The 20,087-nt window shown below is 42.6% G+C and overlaps 1 protein-coding gene across 2 annotated transcripts; it reads right to left on the bottom strand.

Annotated features, from left to right (window-relative positions):
• Positions 1 to 302: 302 nt before the first annotated feature.
• On the bottom strand, positions 303 to 18,630 carry BYSL (bystin like). Of its 2 annotated transcripts, XM_014055235.2 has the most exons (7): positions 18,310 to 18,630; positions 17,078 to 17,237; positions 9,394 to 9,532; positions 8,911 to 9,044; positions 8,261 to 8,421; positions 5,126 to 5,228; positions 303 to 4,002 (listed from the first exon to the last, which is right to left on the bottom strand). In XM_014055235.2, exons 1-7 carry the CDS (start codon positions 18,590 to 18,592, stop codon positions 3,654 to 3,656), a joined length of 1,329 nt encoding a protein of 442 aa, XP_013910710.2. In that variant the 5' UTR covers positions 18,593 to 18,630; the 3' UTR covers positions 303 to 3,653. The 2 variants fall into 2 exon arrangements, with proteins under 2 accessions (XP_013910710.2, XP_013910711.2); XM_014055236.2 differs by lacking the exons at positions 303 to 4,002; positions 5,126 to 5,228; positions 8,261 to 8,421; positions 8,911 to 9,044; positions 18,310 to 18,630 and having other exon boundaries at positions 9,507 to 13,937; positions 17,078 to 17,216.
• Between the last annotated feature and the right edge of the window lie 1,457 nt (positions 18,631 to 20,087).

Here is a 20,087-nt window from a genome sequence, read left to right as displayed (position 1 = left end):
AACTTGTCAGTTCAGAAGCCCCACCCCTCTTGCCCTTGTTTTTTTTTTAAAGATTGCTCAACCTGAAAGTGTCTAACGTCCATTTTATGCCATAATGTCATTTGCTTGTGTGAATATGTAGTTAAGTGTAGTTTGTTCAGTAAATCTTAACTAAGTAAATGCTTTGAGTGAAATTGGCCAATTATGTGATTAGGGTTTAATGGAAACTAGAATTCAATAACTAAATTGTCAGATACATTGATAGGTTCAAAAAAGAAAAAGGAAATAATTATATCAGTTGCTCAATAAAGATAGCAAAAAGCTTATAGATAACAAAAGGCAGAGTTTATTTTGGCTTAAGCCTTTTCTGAGAAGAGGATATATATTTCACAATACAACCATGAAGAGAGATAAAGGAGCATGTTTGCAGATTTTGCTTGGTATACAGACAATGCCTTGACCTTCAATGAGGGCAGATGACTTGTACCTTAACTACTGAAGGAATTTACTGATCTGGCCTGATCTTTTTTTAAAAAATTAGAAAACAGGTGATTGGAGATCATGTGTTTCAAGAAGGGGAAACAAAGGAACTACAGACCAGTGATTGATACCTAAAGGAATGCTTTCATTTGGATTTCTGCATTGGGCAACAGGTTGGACTCAATAATCTAGATCAGGAGTGTCAAACTGGATTTCATTGAGGGCTGCAACAGAGTTGTGTTTGACCTCGGGGGAGGAGGGCAGCTCGACATTACTCATGCCAGTGGCTCCTGTGGTGGCTCAAGCACTCTTCCAGTGAAAATGGGCTCTCGAGCTCCATTTTCCACTGCCAGGATCTCCTGCAACCCTCTGCCAGCAAAACTGGAGCTCAGAAGGGCCGCATCACGGGCCAGTCCTTCACTGTTTCCAGAGCAGCTCTGGAGGCCAGATCTAAGCACTCCCTTGGACCAGATCCAGCCCCCAGGCCTTGAGTTTGACATCCCTGACCTAGATTGTCCTCTCTCTCTCTTACAGGTTGGACCCCAAAGTATGTTAGGAATTAACAAAACACAATGGCTAACATTCATGGAACATGCTATGTCCAAGTAGTCAATATTTAGCAAATGCTGAACCACAAACAAGCCTTAGCCTATTCTACAGGAATCCTAAAATTCAAAAGATTCTGAGATGATTCTAATGAATGTAAATGCAACCAGAAAATAGTCACACAAGACAGAGACTCCATTCCATTCACTTTGCACAATGTGTACAAGGTCTATTCAAGAGGCTTCTTGACTTGGTTCCTCTGCCTAGGAACACATTCCAGACATTGCCTTCCTTTGGCTTGGCTTTACTGCTTTCACCCTTCAAGAGTCATGCTAGCAACCTGTTCTTAGTCAATAGCATAGAACTCCATCCACGGAAATGGTTTAGACTGCATCAGACGTTAATTTACCAGCTCTATGTAACAATAACTGCTTCAGCCTATGACCACTTACACTGCCAAATAGATGGATGGGTGACATGCAAATTGTTCAGTAATCAGTGCTCTAACAAGTGTCTTGTCCTAGGGGACGTATGGTAACACGAAAAGCCTGCTGCTCAGAGCAGGCACTCAACCAAATTTCCCCTCAAGCTGAAACCTATTCAAACCAATTACTCTTCCATTCCCAGCTGCTGCAGGAATAGCCAATAAGCTTATTCACAGTTCAAAAAAAATAATGAGTTCTTAGTGCCCAAAAGCATAAAAATCCTAATGCAGCCTGGAGCTGCATCCGTTTGAAAAGCACAGGAGAAAGTGTCTTGCCGACTCCCTGTCAGTAAGTAGGCACTGACCTCTGGTATCCTCACGTCTGTGCTAATAATCAGTGTTAGAATATAACTACGGCAGACCCCAGCATGTAATGGGAAGGAAATGTAGTATGGAAAGAAATAATGATGACAACAGCTACATCAGAACCATCACAGATGGCATCTGAAGCCAGCTGCTTCTCATAGTTAAAATCTTATATTCTACAATAGTGCCCATCCAACATTCCTGTGGCTTGAATGATAGCTCAAATATATTCCATTTTGGCAAGAGGGAGCATAAAACAAAACAAAACAGTTGGATGTTGTTAGGCATACAACATTAGAAAAGCATTCTGAACAAATCAGAGAGAATTCAGGACACATGAAATATAGAATACCAATTCCACTTCAGTAAGGTCTAATATTGACAAGTTTTAGTATTTGTGGTCATCTGCTGATCCTCTGAATATTACTTTGCCAAAAAGAAAAAGTGCTATAAGGACCACATCATGCTTATTAAGAATATAGCAACAGGTGTCTATGTATTCAAAGCAGGAAAATTTCCTCTTATGTCCCAAAGATCCAAATCGTCCTCAATCAAGTTGCTTGAAAGATGTATAGCATCTGCCCAGACCCCAGCAAACTTTATATTGTCCTAGATACCTTAAGGGCATTTCTCTATGACAATATTAAGATAATCTAGTTTAGAAGCAGTTTATGAAATAAGCCACTTTCTAAGGACTCAACAATAACATCATTTCCAACTTCTAGTTGAGATGAATTGATCTGAGATTAATTGTAATATCAGCCAGAGAAGCAAGATAGCGGAAGGCTGCTTCTCTTGACTTTTGAAAATAATATGACTGTGTAGTAAAGATGACCTTTCTGGATGTATCTGTTAAACCAGGAAGAAAAGAGCAGCTGCAACAAGATTGCTTATTACTGTCCCCATCAGGAAGTGTTTAAATGCCACTTGTCCTTGGACAATACAACTGAAACATGCTGTAGATCTCAACTAGTGCCTCAAAATGGCCTCAGTCAGGTCAGCTTCAGGGTTGACAACTAGTGGATCAAAGTCTGCTGTTCATACATGTGCATGTGTGTTTGAGGCAGAGAATCATTTCATAATCATACAAAACTATCAGGATTCAAAACACTGGCTTTCTAAGTGACCAAAATTGAGAATAGAAATGGTCACTGACTTATTAAAAAGTGGTGCACCCTATGCAACACTCGGACATCCCTCTCAGAAAGCAAAGCAGCTCAAGTTCTATCTTGCATGCTCAACTTGCACACCCGTCTGGTCTGACCAACCGCCCTTTTTATTCAGCACTTGAAAGGGGCAACCCAAATCAGCAACATACACACACCATTTCTGAATCCATAGGGATTGGGTAAGGTGCTTGGGGTCATGGGTCACTATGTGATCATTCCTATTTTAAAGGAACAAGACCTTGATTATCCACACTAATAAGGGGCCCTATTCTACAAAGCAACGTCTCTCTTCAGATGTCTAGTTTGCCTCTCAGAATTGGCACTCTTTTTATCTGCCTATTAATCAGCATTGCAACTCTTCAGCTTACTGCTCTTTATCAATATTCCTCTATCAATGCCTCCAAAGGTCATGTCGTTATCAGAGTCCTTTCTGAGAGAGGGGTTTTCCAAGAACCTTATAATTCTACTATTAACATTATTTAGGGAGGGTTCTCATCTGCAAGAATAATCTTATTTTGTCCCAAGCATAGTGTTGATTTTTAAAAACAACTCTATAAAAGCCTTAATTCCTGCAAGAAAGTTTGCTAAGCTTCAACATTGTAGGAACATTTTATTCTTTTAGTCCCATCATAAACAAATCACAACCATTGAAGTGAGCCATAGAGAGAGTCCTTTATCCTTTACTTTGTTTATTCCATTACAACTGATAAAATCCCCTCAGTGTCCCGACATTTGGAGTTCACCAGCTCCCTGCGGATTTCTGGAGAAATCTGGGAATGGTTGTGAAACTTCAACAACTCCAAGAGAGCTTCTTTCTGCTCAGAGGACAGGTCTTCTTTGTAGCGCTGGGCGAATGTCAAGAGGCACTGGTGCCAGAGGACAGGTAAGGTTCGCTGATCTTTCCGAAAGGCTAGAAAGTGAAAAACTAGAGCATCTACAACACGGAAAGGCAAGGCATATTTCTTGTCAATCAGCAGACGGAGAAAAATGCTGTTGGCACCACTGTATTCCATCTCAGCAATCTTTAGCATAGCAGCTCTAGCACAAGAAAAGGAGAAAAGAATGGAAATTCAATTCAATTTATTGAACTTGTATGCCGCCCTATTCCCGGAGGGACTCTGGGTGGCGAACAAACACATGGGGAAGGGGCCATACAAAATACACAAGACAAAAAACAGAAAACAGAGACAATTTAAAACTACTCAACAGATGCAGCAATTCAAGTGGGGCCGGGAACTCATCAGCCCCAGGCCTGCCGGAACCACCAGGTCTTGGCGGCTTTGCAAAAAGACTGAAGGGTGGTGAGGGTCCGAATCTTCACAGGGAGATCGTTCCAGAGGGACGATAATACTTGAAATAATACTTGAATGTATGTTTATATAACAATTTGATCATCTGATTGCAAAACTTAAGTGAAGGGTGATCAGGCACCAAAGCATTAAGGGACTTTCCTTGGGCTTTCAATTTTGCTTTGAAGGAGAAAATTGGGATTCCTAGTGATGAAGGTAGAGAAATAGCAAATCCTGTCCTTCTGCCTCAAATCCAATGGCTCCTGGCATTGGACTTGAGTTGAGTTTGATTATAGTTAAGTCTAACACATGCAGAGAACACCAAATTGGGGAATGATGAGTAAACCAGATGGACACCGGCCAAAAAGCAATTTGGGTTGTGGTTGGAGCAATGAAATGCAAAATGTCCACAATTCAGGTTGCTAATGTCTGTTACAGATGGTGCTTCTGTGCTTTGGAGATTTGTATAAATAAGAATCTGAGGCTTTTCTTTTAAGCTTTACCTTCTCCTTGCATGGCTACCTGCTATTGTCAGGGCATCAGTGGAACCAATGGAAAAATTTGCAACCCTATTCTTGCCATGAAGTAATTTCCCCAAAACATTTAGGCCACAACAATCATATTACATTGTTGAACCAAAGGGATATGTAAAAGCTTAAATACAAGAATATTACAAATCAAGCAAGGAGGTTTTCATAATTCCCATTACAGATTATGAATATAGTCTGAAATATTTTTTTTTTCTCCCAAGACACTAAAATAAAATTTTGCCAGCAAGATTTCAGAGCCAAGGATACATGGATAAATGGCAAAGGAGACCCTTCTCCACATTCACATTTTCCTTCTGTTGTTAATTAACTCAGTTCTCTTACCCTGAATGAAGGACTGGAATAGAGCACTTGGTGAGGATGCTGCCCACAATGATTGCTTCTCGCAATGTGCATGTTCCAGACTCACACAGAGGGATGAGAATTCCTGAGAGGAAAGGGGTCAGAATTAACATAGCCTCTTCTAATGTAACACACATAAAATTCCCACCAGGAGTTCAAACAAAAACAAAATTCCTATCAGAAGCTCACACTAGCACACCAACTTGAACTTAATTTTTCATGCTTCAAGAACCTGACACTTCACTCAAGGATTCATAGGAGTGAAATCATGTAACTTGAACATGGTCACTCCCTGCTTTCACCCACAGTTTTGCTAATTAAGTGTGCAGGTCAAGTATCTCAGGGTGGCGAAGGCCAGGAGTGGCTTTGTGATGGAACAGGTCACCCAAGGCCTCCCCAACCCATTGAGATACCTCGTGCTTCTCCCCTCCATTCTGCCATGCAGGAATCACTTAAGTTTGCAAAGATCTGTCTCCTCTCCTGCAGTTTCTTTGCTTTTGAGGGAGAGGACAATTTCCCTTCCAGTGTCCAGTTGGCTTGCAAATGTTTTTGTGCCAAGAGCAAAAGTTTCTGGGGGCCTTGATCTTGCATGACTTCAGGCACCCATTCTCTGCAAAAATGGATGGTGCCTGAAGTCACACAAGATCAGACAGCAGAATCTACTTTCGGCACAAAAAGCATTTGCAAGCCGACCAGACACTGGAAGTGAAATCGTCCTGATCTCTTATCACTGAAGGCAAATAAACTGGTGCAGAGAGGGGACAGTTCTTTGCAAGGTAAGTGAGTCTAGTGTGGCAGGATGGGAGAGGGAAGCAGTTGTGAGGAACTGGAATGCAGGTGGATAGGATGAATATTGCAGTGCTTCTGCGGTAGTTCCTAAGGGTGAACGACTGCCATGGTACTGCAACATTCATAATTTTGGGACTTTGTTGTAAACACTTGGGAGGGGTTATCGCATAGCTTCGAACGGTCACTAATCTAACTGTTATAACTAGAGAATTACTTGTACAGATCCACTGATCTCCACTTTCTGCTATTAGCTATAGATAATTAGTATGAACAGGGTTAGCCAGCCTTGGTCTCACCTCTACTAATAATTGTCTTTATCAATAATCCTGTTTTAATGTTTTTCAAACACTATGCTACCTCATTATTCTCTTCAAAGTGCATGGTGCTATATAGGATATGGAGAAACCATCTGAATGCCAAAGAGCTTATAATATTTCTCTTCGATTGCAGAGACTTTCGAACTGTAGCTGCAATTTATGCAATTCAAAAAGTTTTGAATGTAACCTAGAGACTTTCAAAAACTGTTTACAAAACTGTTTACAAAACTGTTTCAGAGAGAAAGGATGGGGGTCTTATAATACATGCAGCTGAAGAGTAACCATATGAACTGTATTTAAGTTTACTTATGTTTAACTGTAAATTAAATCACATCAAGTACAGGTAGTCCTCAATTTACAATACTTCATTTAGTGACCATTCAAAGTTACAACGGCATTGAAAAAGCGACTTACCACAATCTACACATTTATGACCCCAGCAGCATCCCCATGATCACATTCAAAATTCACATGCTTAGCAACTAACTTGCATTTATGATGGTTGCAGTGTTCTTGAGTTATGTGATCCGCTTTTGCGAGCTTCTGTCAAGCAAAGTCAATGGGGAAGCCACATTCACTTAACAACCATATTACTAACTGAACAGCAGGTCATAAAATGGGGCAACGTTTTTCACTTAGCCACAGAAATTTTGGGCTCAATTGTGGTTGTATGTTGAGGATTACCTATCTCTGATTTCCCTACATCTATTATTGTTTGGAATAACGTATGACCCTCAGACTAGGAAAATTGATGCACCTCCTCTCATTGTAGTCTCTACCAAATTTCAATTTTTCCTGCCATATTGTTCTCGTATTAATCCATGCCAATTTATCTTTAATTACGTATCTGTGCAAAGTCATACTTTTGATTGCTACCTTTGTCTCTTGCAAGACAAAATGCATTATCCTTTAAAGTCTAACTTAAGGTTTTCTATTAGATAAATAGGTAGGTAGGTAGGTAGGTAGGTAGGTAGGTAGGTAGGTAGGTACGTAGGTAGAATTCTTTATTGGACAAGTGTGATTGGACACACAAGGAATTTGTCTTTGGTGCATATGCTCTCAGTGTACATAAAAATAAAAAATACATTCATCAAGAATCATACGATACAACACTTAGTGATCATCATAGGTCACTAATAAGCAATCAAATCATATTAGGAAACAAATAAAACAATATAAATCATAAAGATTCAAGCAACAAGGTTAGTCATATGAGGGAGGAGATAGGTAATAGCAAGGATGAGAATAATAATAGTAATACAGTCTTAGTAAATAGTTTGACAGTGTTGTGGGAATTAGTTGTTTAGCAGTGATGGCATTTGGGAAAAAACTGTCCTTGTGTTTAGTTGTTCTGATGTGCTGTGCCCTATTAGATTGCAGAGGGATATCAGAAAGCTGGATCCCACCAACTTCTGCAAAAGAACCCTCATCCATCAGGTTCCTCCTCCTATCCTTTGCTGCTTGGCGGAAGCTATTCTGAGGTTGCTCTGGAGGAAGTCAGCCTCTCCTCTGATCCAGCTGACGACGATTCAGCAACACCAGTTCCTCTTCCCTTTGAACAGTTTCTTTTTCAGCTATTTGGACTCCAAACAGAAAAGGGAGCCCCCATCTCACAAACTCTTTGGAGCTCAGATTACAATCCTAAAGAAATTTGCCTCTCTAAATTTGAATGTCAAAATTTTTTTTTGTTCTTGCTAAAGTGGTGCTTGATACAAAAACAATTAATTTATAGTAGTAGGGGAAGAAATACTGTTTGACAAGTAAAAACAGAACAAAGGCAAACACGTATTTCAGATCAAAATGAAACTTCCAGCTCGCATATCCTATCCCTATTGCCTTTCAAAATAAGTGTATTACAGAACGGTAGCAGTGAAGTGTAAGAGAATAAATCTGAAACAAATGCTCATAAAATGAGAACATTAACAATGTATTTTCTAGCTGATAGCCCAGAAACGAAGAATTGCTTGACAATTTTATATTTTAAATTACCATTCAATTGTAACAAACTCACCTTTGAACCAGGCTCCGGGTTTGAACAAGGCTTTCTTCAGTGCCATATAAAGGTGGAAATTGAGGCGTTTGTATTCAGCAATATCATCTCTGATTCGTGGGAGAAGCACAAGATTGTAGAATCTCTGGGCCATCCTCTCTTTAAGATTAGAAGAAAAAATTCTAGAACAGATAATAAAAGCATGGAAGGAAGGGGAGAAGGTGAAAAAGCAAATATTTCAGCTGGGAAAACTAGATAAGTGAAGATCAACTGTTTTATAATAGAATATAAATATCATTTTAGTATGCTTATAATCTCAATAAACATTTTATACAACTACCAGACTTCAGAGATGTTCACACATCAAAAAGACAAAACCTAAAAAGGCCATATAAAAACCAGACCTTAACATATCTGCATCTCATAAAATTCTCACAAGTATCTTCAACAAGAAAATTAATGTTTGCAGGGGCTTTAATGTTCAGAAGAAGGAATGGGTAAAAGTGATTGATTCGGGAATAGAATTCCAGAGAAAGGTGGCTTTCATCTACTATCACTTTTATAACACAAGCTTGATTTAATGTGTTGAAACTCTGAATGTATCCAGATCAGAAAGGAGCTGCTAGTGAATGAAAACCAGCGTAACAGCATTATTTATAGAAGAATCCCACCTTGTGGCCTGGTACATGGCAGCTGCCGTCCATGTTTCTGGCTCTGTGATATAAAGCATCTGCTCCCAATTCGATAATGCTGGGACAATCTTGAAGGCTTTGGGCAGCTTTCCACTTCTGTATTTTGATAACACCTTTAGCAACATTTTAAAAGTGATTTAATTATATGATAGCAATAGTCAACGTTGCTTAATTACAAACTATATTTATTGTTCATAAAGTCTTTATAGTAGAGAGATATCGGAGATCCTTCCCTGATATCACTATTTTTTTCACATCAGCAATGATTGTGCTAACTAATAAGCTTCATCAAAAACATTTCTAATTAATATTAAAAGCTATAATAAACTGAAGTGCAGCATTAGTTATGAACATCACACGGTTGATGCACTAGGTTTTTTCCCCCAGCAATTAACTCACATTTATTTATATAACATGATATACAAACACATAAGTAGCAAAACACACACTCATTACACTTACTTCTTTGACACCTTTGTAGACTTCCAGGACACGAGGGTTCAGCTGTGGCATGGGTCGGCCAGATATTTCTGACATCACCGTCTCTACCTCCGTCTGTTTTTCTGTTAGCTTCTCCATGATAATGTCTGCTAAGGTGCGCCTAATAGGTGCCAAATGAAGGGTAATGGAGCAGATAACTTATTCATCCCCTTATTAGGTAATTAAGTAGGAGAAACAGCATTAAAGGTGATTCTTAATCTGACTTGTAATAGATCAGAATAAAGTTTCTTAGGTAGTCCTTCACCATCACTTGTCTAGGATTGTTCAGTTCAGAAGATTGTGGTTAAAAACAAGCAACTTGAAAGTGGCGGCATCTTTTATATTATCACTTAATACTCCTGTCCATTTGAAAAATACAAGCTTATTTTCTATATTTATATTATCTATATTATTCCTCTTTGTTCTCCCATGACAACAAAGCCTTCTTTAGAGTAGATTTAAGGTGCATACAATGGCTGCTGTGGGAAGAAAAGTAACATTGGTCCTACCTAAGGTGTTGCTTTTCAGTGGGTTTCAGGGGGGTCCAGGAATGGGATTATCATTCCTAATCTGCCCAGAAACTGAGTCATAATTGCAGCCACGACTCTCTGACATTCTCTCTCCTTGGCTCCAGTTTCAACAATGTTGCAGCTGTATAGAGTGATCTGTAAAAAGAAAAAAACCCAAACTTCCCCGTAACAGGCCTAACTACGGACCTATAGCCTAGGGAGGGGCCTGGACCCTCCTGCAACCCACTTAGAAGCAATGTGTCAGGTAGGACCAATGTTACTTCTCCAGTGTATGTTGCAGGAGGGTCCAGGAATGGCATGTACCAAAGCTGGTGTCCTAAGGGTGGGGAACTTACTGGTCAGGAGTTCCCGATGCAGTGAGCACCTGTTGAAGCACCTTTCAGTTGAAGGATGCCTCAGAAGGTGTGAACGCATCAAGCCTATAATGCTTTATAAAGAGGAAGCCCAAGTGGTTGCCCTGCAGATGTCCTCAATAGGGGCTTGGGTGGCCCATGCCACTGAAGTCACGGTGCTACTGGTTGAGTGTGCCATAATTCCACTAGGTACCGTGAAACCGAGCCTCATAGGCCCGTGCAATGGAAGCCCTCAGCCAGCAACCTATTGTGGACGGGGTGATCCTTGCTCCCAACGTTGCTACCTGGAAGGAAACAAAGAGAGCCTCCGTTCTCCTGCTAGCTGTTCATTTTATATAGATATGGAGAGCCCTCCTGACGTCTAGCCTATGCCACCTCTGTTTCCTATCATGGGAAGGGTCAGGGCAGAAGTCAGGAAGAATGATCTCCTGAATGCTGTGGAAGGGAGTGTTGACCTTCGGAATGAAGGAAGGGTCAAGTCGGAGGATCACTGTTCTTGGGTGAAAAATGCAAAGGTCTGCCCTGATTGAAAGGGCTCCTAACTCAGAAATGCGTCTAGCCAATGTTATGGCAACTAACAGCACAACCTTAAACGTTGGGAACTGAAGGCTAACACTTCTCAAGGGTTCGAAAGGCTCCCTAGTTAGAGCCTGAAGAACCGTTGGCCAGATCTCAAGTGGAAAATCTATGGATTGCTGAGGGTCTGAGATTGGCCGCGCCCTTTATGAAGCTTTTAATAAATGGGTGCTGAGCCAGTGGCTGACGTCCCTCCTCCAAAAACACGGTGGACAGTTCTGCCACCTGCCTGCGGATGGTGTTGTGGGAGAGGCCCCTATCTAGGCCGTCCTGGAGGAAGTCAAGAATTTGCGGGATAGAGGCCCCCGTTGGTTCAATGTGAGCCACCTGACACCACCTAACAAAGGTAGTCCACGTGGCATTGTAGAGCCTCATAGTGGATCTGGATGCCTCTATTGTCTTGACAACCCTGGAGGAGAAGTTGGCGTTCCTCAGGAGAACCCTCTCATGTGCCAGAAGGTCAACTGGAACCATTGAGGCTCCGGATGGACCAGGACCCCCTGGCACAGGGAGATCTTCTCCCGGGGAATTCTCCATGGAGGGGATATGAAAAGGTTTAGTAGGTCCGCAAACCAGGGCCTCCTTGGCCAATGTGGATCTAGGAGGATTACTTCCGCCCTCTCTGACTCTATCTTTCTCAGGACCCCTGGGATCAGAGGAAGGGGGGGAAAGCATAAAGGAGCCCCCAAAGCCAACAGCTGCGGAGGGCGTCGGTCCCTTCTGCTCCCTGGCTTGTAAACCAGGAAAAAAAATCTTGGGAGCTGAGCGTTCATCTAAGTCGCAAACAGGTCCATCTCCGGATGCCAGAACCTCTGGCAAATCTGTCTGAACGGCTTGGAATGCAGTTGCCACTCGCCGTGGTCCATTGTGGCTCTGCTGAGCCAATCGGCTTGATGATTCGCCAATCCCGAGATGTGCTCTGCCTTGATGGATAGGAGATGCTTCTCCGCCCAGGTGACAGGTCTCTGCGTCTCTATCCATAGGGTCTTCGAATGGGTCCCTCCTTGCCAGTTGACGTGAGCCTTGGCGGCTACATTGTCCATCAAGAGAAGCACATGTCACCCTTCTAGCAACTTCTGGAAGTGGCAGAGTGCCAGATGAGCCGCAACTACCTTGATGGCCTGGATCTCCAATAGATGCTGGATTGCAGTCCTCATGAGGCCCCGTTTCACCTTGTTCCTGGAGACGGGAAAAGTTCTGAAATGGTTCAGGGGAGGGGAGACGAACGCCAGCCGGAGTCTGAATCTCACTGTGCTGAGAACCCACAAGTCTGAAGTGATGTTCTCCCATAGATCCACAAAGAGTACAAGGCGACCATCTATGGGAGGACTGGCTCCTAAGTGATTTGTCCTCGTGGAAGGGATGGCTGCCTGCCCCATGAAAGGGCTGCATGCTCTGTGGCTGAAACCTGGGTCTATCACGGGGATAGGATCTATCTGACTGTCTGTCTGAGCGAGCTTGGAAATACCGTTGTTGCTGGAAATCATTGTCTGGGGCACGAAAGGAGGGTCTACGAAAGTATGGCAAGGGGTGTTGATCTGGCTGCCTGGTTGCTGTGGGCAATACTTTACGTTTGTCCTTGTTTCTATCCAGCACGGAGCCTAAAGATTCGCCAAATAAGAAACCTCCTGTGAAAGGAGATTTTGCCAGCTTCCATTTTGCTTTGGCATCAGCCTGCCAATTGCGAAGCCATACCAACCTCCTGCATACAACCGAGGTCGAGAGTGCCTTGGACCCATACTTAACAGCATTAAGAGTAGCGTCTGCAGAAAATTGAGTGGCTGCCAGTAATTTACTTAGGTCCTGATGAAGCCGAACATCCTGGGGGGGGAATACGCTTCTGTAGTTGGCGCAGCCATAGAAGGGTGGTACGATTGAAAAAGGAGGCCGAAGCAGCTGCCTTGATGGCCCAAGCCGCTGACTGAAAGTTTTTACGAAGAGTCAGCTCGGCTATTTTGTCTTCCTCTTCCAGGTTGTCAGCAATGTCCCCTGTTACTAAAGAGGAAGAAGAGGCCAGAGCCACCAGAGGTGTATCTATGGATGGTAACTGGAGGGTCTGGGAGAAACCCTGTTCCATGTTGTAGAATCTGCGCTCATTCTCCCCAGGATTGGGAAAGGCTCCCAGGTGTGCCCATTGTTTCTTAACTACGTTCAGAAATAATTGGGGAGCTGGTATCTCCTCCTTTTCTTCCAAGGACTCTGAAATGACTCCCTCATCTAGATCTTTGTGACCCATGGTCCCCACAGTAGTAGTGGTTCCTACCCCCAATTTGGTAGTGGTTCTCGCCTTGTGAAGGAGAGTCTTGAACAAAGCTGGGGGGAAAACTGCTTTGAAGGCAGGGGGGTCTGAAACCAAGGCCTTATCATCCGAGAGATCAAGATCTCTCTGAGCCTTGTCACCAGTAAGGGATTCCTCGCTAGCCAGAGAAGAAGCGGATCTATGTGCCTGTAACACCTGTAGCTCAGGTTGAGCTTGGTAACTTTGAGGAGCCCCATGAATGTCCTCTCCTGCTGGAGTTGGTTTTTCTCCTAGCCCCATAACTATTCCATCAGAAATGGCCTGCGATATAAGTAATCTGAAGCTTTCTGGAAGTTTTGCCATGTAGCTATCTGTATTGAGTGGGTCAGCAACTGATTGAGCAGCTTTGGTCCTCCTAGATGAAGCAGTGGGCCTGGAGTGTTGATTCTCCAAACTTAGGGCACTGGAAGAGGTAGATGGGCCTCCTGCATCCTCGGGATCTGCATCCACCATTTTGCATTCCTCTGACCGCCACGCGGTACTCACAGTTCCGCTTGAACTCCAGGTGTGATGCTGGACTGCAGCTGATGTGTGTGCCGCTTCCCTGTAGCCTCTCAACTTCCGTTGCTGGTGCTGGCCGCTCTCGCAAGGCAAAGTTGTAAAAGGCTTCGCTGCGAGCCCCGGCTCCACATGGTACAAGATAAGCGGCCTCTGCTGCGCCGGTTTCCCGCTGATGCGACTTTGCTGCGAGCCCTGGTTCCACGTGTTCCAAGATAAGTGGCCGCCACTGCACCAGCTTCCCGAAGCTGCTCTCGCCGCCCGATCTGCCTGAAGATGTTGAAGGAATAATGAGGCTCTACCTGATGAATGGGCAATGTTGCCTCCACGTCAGAGGTGGGTTCCTACCTATTCGGTCCAGTTTGGCCAAAGAGGTAGTAACTCCAGCAGACATGTGATCATACCGGTACTATCCTCGGCGGCGGCACCCTCTTGGTTTTCTGTTTTGCACATAAGCAGAACAATCTTCATGGAAAAATGTAATTTTTCTTTTTTTTACTGTTGTGCGCATGCACAGACTGTTTTAAATGCCCCACCCACTCACGCATCATCTCTGAGGTGGCTTCCCTGCCTCCTCCTGCCTACAGGTAAGTCTCTCTAGCCCTCCCCCCCAAGGTGCTTGCTGCACCCCCCCTCACCATCCCCACTGGGCTCGCAACCTTCCCTTCCCCCAAATCTTCCAGGATCCCCATCAGTCCCATTTTGGCTCCCAGCAGCTTCAGGGAGGCCTGCTAGGCCCAAAATAGAGCGGAGGGGGGCGTCACACCTATTTTTGGCTCCCAGCAGGGAAAATGAATGGCTAAATTGGCCATGCCCACCCAGTCACACGACTGCCAAGCCACGCCCACAGAACCGGCAGTAAATTTTTTGAACTCCACCACTGCTTCACATGAACTCCCTCCGCCAGCGGGAAGGAGCCCTTCAGCGGCTGCTGATGAATGGCAACTCTGTCCGATGCCAAGTGGAGCTTTAAAATGGCTGATGGAGCGCTGCCACCAGTGCTCCTGGCTGGAAGGTGGCTAACGATGAACGGCCACCATTTAATAGCGGCTGGTTGAGGTGGAAATGTTGAAAGAAGGTCCAGGAATGGAAGCATGAGCCAAGGAGAGTCAGAGAGGCGTGGCTACAATTATGACTCAATCTCCGAGCAGATATGGGCATGATAATCCCATTCCTGGACCCTCCTGCAACATTCACTAGAGAACAAGCAATGCATAATGATGAAATGCCGTCACCACTAATAAATATGTTGTACTTTTGAAAATGCCAATTTCAGAGTTTCTCATACATTCACAAAAGTTAAAAATGAATATACCTCAAGTTGCATTCCAAAGTTATGTCAATAAAAATAAATTCTAAGGAAGGTAAACTATATAGTATTTGTGTTGGGTTTCAAATTTGTAAAGATAGTGTACATACACACACACACACACACACACATTATTAAAAATAGATCTGAATCTCAAGATTCCAAATGAAATATTCTGTACCCAATAATTAAAGCACCATCTACTGGTTAAACAACAAGAAGAAAATAAAGTTTTAGAATTATAGAGTACCTTGTTAGCTGAAGCATTGGTTTCACTATCCACTAAGGAATAATGAGGCATTAGTGAGAGAACATCCCCAACCCGTTAAGATTTGCATTTGTATATCCATTACTACTAAAGACTCCTGAACAGGTAATTTTTTCTGAAATAGTCTGAAGCTGCTTAGATCCATTTAGGAGACACTGACATGTGGAGAAACTGTCATTCTGATCCTTACCATTTGAACTGCCATATCTGAATACAATGGAGAAGTTCCTATAGTGGATATGAATAAAATTTTGCTCACAGAATTCCTATGGTAAAAATAAACTATAAGAGATTACACTTGTGACCTAAAATCTGCCCATCTCCTGCACTTACTTATATGAGGAATTATAATTAGACTATTTTCTGTGGCTAAAGGAAAGGTAAAGCCTCTTTAGCCTTGATGAGAACCACTGAATGGGTCTATTTAAGATGGGGCTACTGAAAGATGGACCAGGGCTTGACCAGTGATGGGAAACAAGTGAGTTAGCTGTCTAAACATGTTCAGAATCTTACTTACAGTTGGTAGAAAGATTTAGACAAATCTATCATTTTGAACATTGTAAGACTTGAATGTGAAACAGAATTGTGTATAAATGTATGCTAAAATGTATGGAATGTTATTGACATTTGAAAAAAGAAGTACAAATGAAAGAACGTTTGATAAAATGGGCTAAAAATCTTGGTTATAATATAGAGCTGGAACAGAAAAAATGTGACCGAAAGGATTTAAATTTACATTATGTTATAATCGGGGGTAGGGGGTGTGGCTCAGCAGTTAAAGATGTTGAGCTTATCAGCTGGAAAGCTGGCAGCCTGGTTTGAGAGCCGAGTGCCATGCAACAGGGTAAGCTCCCATTATTTGCCCCAGCTCCTGTCCACCAAGCAGTTTGAAAGCATGCAAATGCAAGTAAATAGGTATCATTTTGGTGGGAACGTAACACTGTTCCATGCGTCTCAGCATACAGTCATGCTGACCACACGACATGAAAATATCTTCAAATAACACTGGCTCTTTCACCCCCTAGAATCAATATCAACTGGATAGGGTATACCTTTTATAAATTAAATTGGCTTGAAACTCAACATTAAAAAAAAGCCTAAAATCATGACAATCAGTCCCATCACTTTCTCGCAAATATATGGTGACGAAATAGAACCAGTGACAGATTTTATTTCCTTGGGCTCCAAGTTCACTGCAGATGGTGACTGCAGCCATGAAATTAAGACACACTTGAGGGAGGATGTAACAAACCTAGACAGCATATTAAAAAGCAGATACCTCATCTTTCCGACAAAAGTCTGTATAGTTGTGATTTTCCTAGTAGTAATGTATGGCTATGAGAGCTGGACCATAAAGAAGGTTGAGCATTGAAGAATTATTGCTTTAGAAGTGTGGTGCTGGAGAAGACTCTTGAGAGTCCCATGGATTGCAAGGAGATCAAATCAGTCAATCCTAAAGGAAATCAACCTTGCCTATTCTTTAGGATAGATACTGAAACCTGAAGCTCAATAAATTGACCATCAAATGAGAAGAGACGACTCATTGGAAAAGACCTGAGGCTTCTCTTCCTGTTTTTAGAGATAAATTTTATCTCTTACTTGGTGATTACAACCTACCTCCCTTCTTTCCATCATTTATCCAGCTTCATTAAAACCCTGAATCATAAGTTTTTTTCCTGTTTTCTGCAAAAGTCCTTTGAGGTGTTGTCAATGAGGAATAAATATAGACATTGCTTTTTCAAATTAGCCACCTCAGCAAGTTCCATTTACATCATCCATTCACAATTTATCTTAGATGTTACCATAATATCAGTATTTGATCATTTGGCTTACCTCACTGGTGGGTTCTTGCTCATGAACATATCAATGGCTTTTTCATCATCTGGATTTACAGTCATCTCTTCACAATACTCTTCCTTCTCCATGGCTCCAGCTGCCCCCAGCTCTGGCCATTCATCCTCTGCATCGGAGTCTCCATCCTTTGAAGTAGGTCCTGAAAAAGAAAGAAAAAAAATATTTTAAAGGAAGCAACTTTATTTACATTTTTATGTAAATGAGTAAAGTGGGGGAAGGAGTGTCTGTTACATTAGAATGTTCATTAAATCCCAATGGCATTTAATTAATATCTACCTTATCTATTAAATTGAAATGGGATTTTAAACTTGCACATTTTATACAAATCAAGTAAACCACAATCTATTAAATGGAGAGTTTACCAAACCTATATACAATATTCATTAACAGATTATGTGCCATCAAACGTGTGGTGACTGTTGGCACCACATATTATCCATAATGTCTCCCTAACCTGGTCCTTTAAGTCTTATATAGAATGCAACATTACTCAATATCATAAATACGTCACAACAGCAGCTAAAAATCAGCCATGTACTAGCTGTTAAAAAACAATGTTACATCAAATTTTATTTCACTATCCTGGATAAAGAAAATAAGAGCTCTAGGTAACAGAAGCCAGAAAGATTTCATATTTCCATTATTGACTGCAAAGCTAATCATCCTTTCTTCTACTAAAAAAAATGAAAACAACCCAGGATTTATGTCAGAAGTTTAAGTCCAGCCTCCCTCTACTGATAGTCTGTATGAAGTAAAATGTTTTTTTTTTAGTCTGGGTTCAGGCATTTTAGAATTTAGGCAGTTTTTAATCTCCTTGAAGAAAGCTATTCAAGCTCCTGCTTGATATCTCACAGCTTCTCATATTCTTAGTGAGGTCGGCGTCTCCTGCAATTGAGAGATTTATATCTTGCAATTTCTCATAAGTGGCCTTTCTCTGTAGTGACTCTCACGATGGCATTCTGAAATCCCGGAAACCTATGCCATTATACCTTTTAAGACGCCTCCTAAAAATCTTACGCGTTCTGCCTGGCATTCCCTTGTGTAAATCCTATGGGTTACCCCCACCCCCACATTTATTGCACATTGAGTTTAATTCTTTTATAATTTTCGGGTAAACTGCAGCAAAAACTTTTTAAAAAAAACACGTGCCTTTCCGAAGCAAGAAAATACTTTGTCCCGTCTTTCCAGCCACAAGCTTCCCAGACACTCACCCAGGACTGTTGTCTTCTTCCTGGGCTCGTGGCCACTGCCGACGCCATGCTCGGCCTCCAGCTCGTCTTGCTGGATGCGGGCCTGCCGCAAGATCCGCCGGGAAAGCTTCTCGTCCACATACTCGTCGTCCTCTTCTCCCCCACCATGCTTCCCTGCCTGGTCCCGACGCTTGACCCTCGTGATGGGCTTCACGGAATCGCTCTGAGCAATCTGCTCGGCCAAGGGGACGCTCGTCGCCGTCGCCCCACCGGAGGAGCCTCTCGACCGCTTCGCCTTGGGCATGTTTCCCCGCCGATGGAGCACGCAGCAACGGGAGGAAAGATGGCTGCCCACACGCGCATGCGTTCAATGCGCGTCATCCGGGTGCGGAGCTACGGCTGAAAGTAGCGGTGACTCCGGAGATCCTGCAGACTTTTTAAAACCTGCCTCAGAGGCATAAGTGGCAATTTCATGCTCCCCCCGCCCCCTCTGGAGCTGTTTTTGTTTTTGTTGTTATCTTCGCCTGATCCTTTTGAGAACAGCTGGGTTAGGGATTTTCTGTCTTTCACTGTGAGTTATATTGGGTGGGTGGGGGTGCAGGAAGGGAGGCTCAGCCAATCTCATTGTACACATGTATTCTGACAATAAAGGTTTGAATTTGAATTTGAACTTGAACAGCGCCATGCACGGTTCTCAGGGAGGAGGAGGAGTGCGGCTGGACAGAACCAGTGGCCTTTCGTGTAATCTTTGTCTGTCGAGGGTTTACGGTGAAGCTGCCTGAAACTCTATCTATCTATCTATCTATCTATCTATCTATCTATCTATCTATCTATCTATCTATCTATCTATCTATCTATCTATCTATCTATCATCTATCTATCATCTATCTATCTATCTATCTATCTATTTATTTATTTTAGTTTGCCACTCATGTACAAGATAACAGGAATAAGAATAAACATGAATAAGAACACGGGAAATGGGCACAAATAAATGGGGACAGTAGGACAGAGACATCAGGCACGCTGATGCGCTTATGCACGCCCCTACGGTGTGTTTTTATTGCGAATTGAGAGCACGCAGACTTACATTTAATCAATTCAGCACTATTGATCGTTACTGTCGCCCCCACTGAAAGCAGCCTTTTGACTCAATCTAAAATTATAAGTTTATATTTGGGACCGTCCATTTTGACGAGAGGCGGGAGCAATGCCCTTTCTCCACCTCCTTATAGCCGTGCTCACTTCATCCAAGGCACAAATCGTTCAGATTGTCTTTTGCGGAATCCTTAGATTACAGTCGTGTGGTCGTAATTGCCTTAAATGTAGTTCAAACGCCACTCCCTTTCAACACTGATGATGTTACCTAGTTGGGTAGTGAAACGTCTGCAAGGGGTGGAACTAAATTCAAGAGAGGACCCCAGTTCAACCCTGACCTACAGATATTCTCTTCTATAGTTAAAACAGGAAAAGCGACATCTAAATGAAAGTAAGATTAATCTGCCCGTTAGAGGCGAAATGGGAATCTACCGGTCTCCAGATAAAGAGCCAACTTAAAATGATCAAACTGAGCAATGCTAGGAGTGATAATTCAGCAACGCATGGGAGAACAAACCTCCTTCGCCTACTTCAAAATTTGCATTCCTCTCGCCTCCATTAAAAACGATACGCGCACGCCACAAATTTGGAGGCAGCTGGTGCACTGAGGCACATGTAAAAAGCACCACTTTGGTTAGTGTGCTATTATCGCAAACGATCTCCTTTATTTACGCGCGCATTCATATCGGGGTGTGCTTCTT

Source organism: Thamnophis sirtalis, unplaced genomic scaffold, assembly GCF_051295495.1.
Source record: "Thamnophis sirtalis isolate CommonGarterSnake01/CBP01778 unplaced genomic scaffold, rThaSir2_p1.2 scaffold_7, whole genome shotgun sequence".
Lineage (NCBI taxonomy): Eukaryota > Metazoa > Chordata > Lepidosauria > Squamata > Natricidae > Thamnophis > Thamnophis sirtalis.
The sequence above is the reverse complement of the archived record's forward strand: the minus strand, read 5'-3'. Positions and strand labels throughout refer to the sequence as shown.

Coding starts and splice junctions, on each gene's coding strand:
- BYSL (XM_014055235.2), bottom strand. CDS start 18,592: ATGCCCAAGGCGAAGCGGTCGAGAGGCTCCTCCGGTGGGGCGACGGCG. Junction 8,422..8,910: donor GCCATGTACCAGGCCACAAG/GTGGGATTCTTC, acceptor TATCTGTTCTAG/AATTTTTTCTTCTAATCTTA. Junction 5,229..8,260: donor ACCCGGAGCCTGGTTCAAAG/GTGAGTTTGTTA, acceptor CTTTCCTCTCAG/GAATTCTCATCCCTCTGTGT.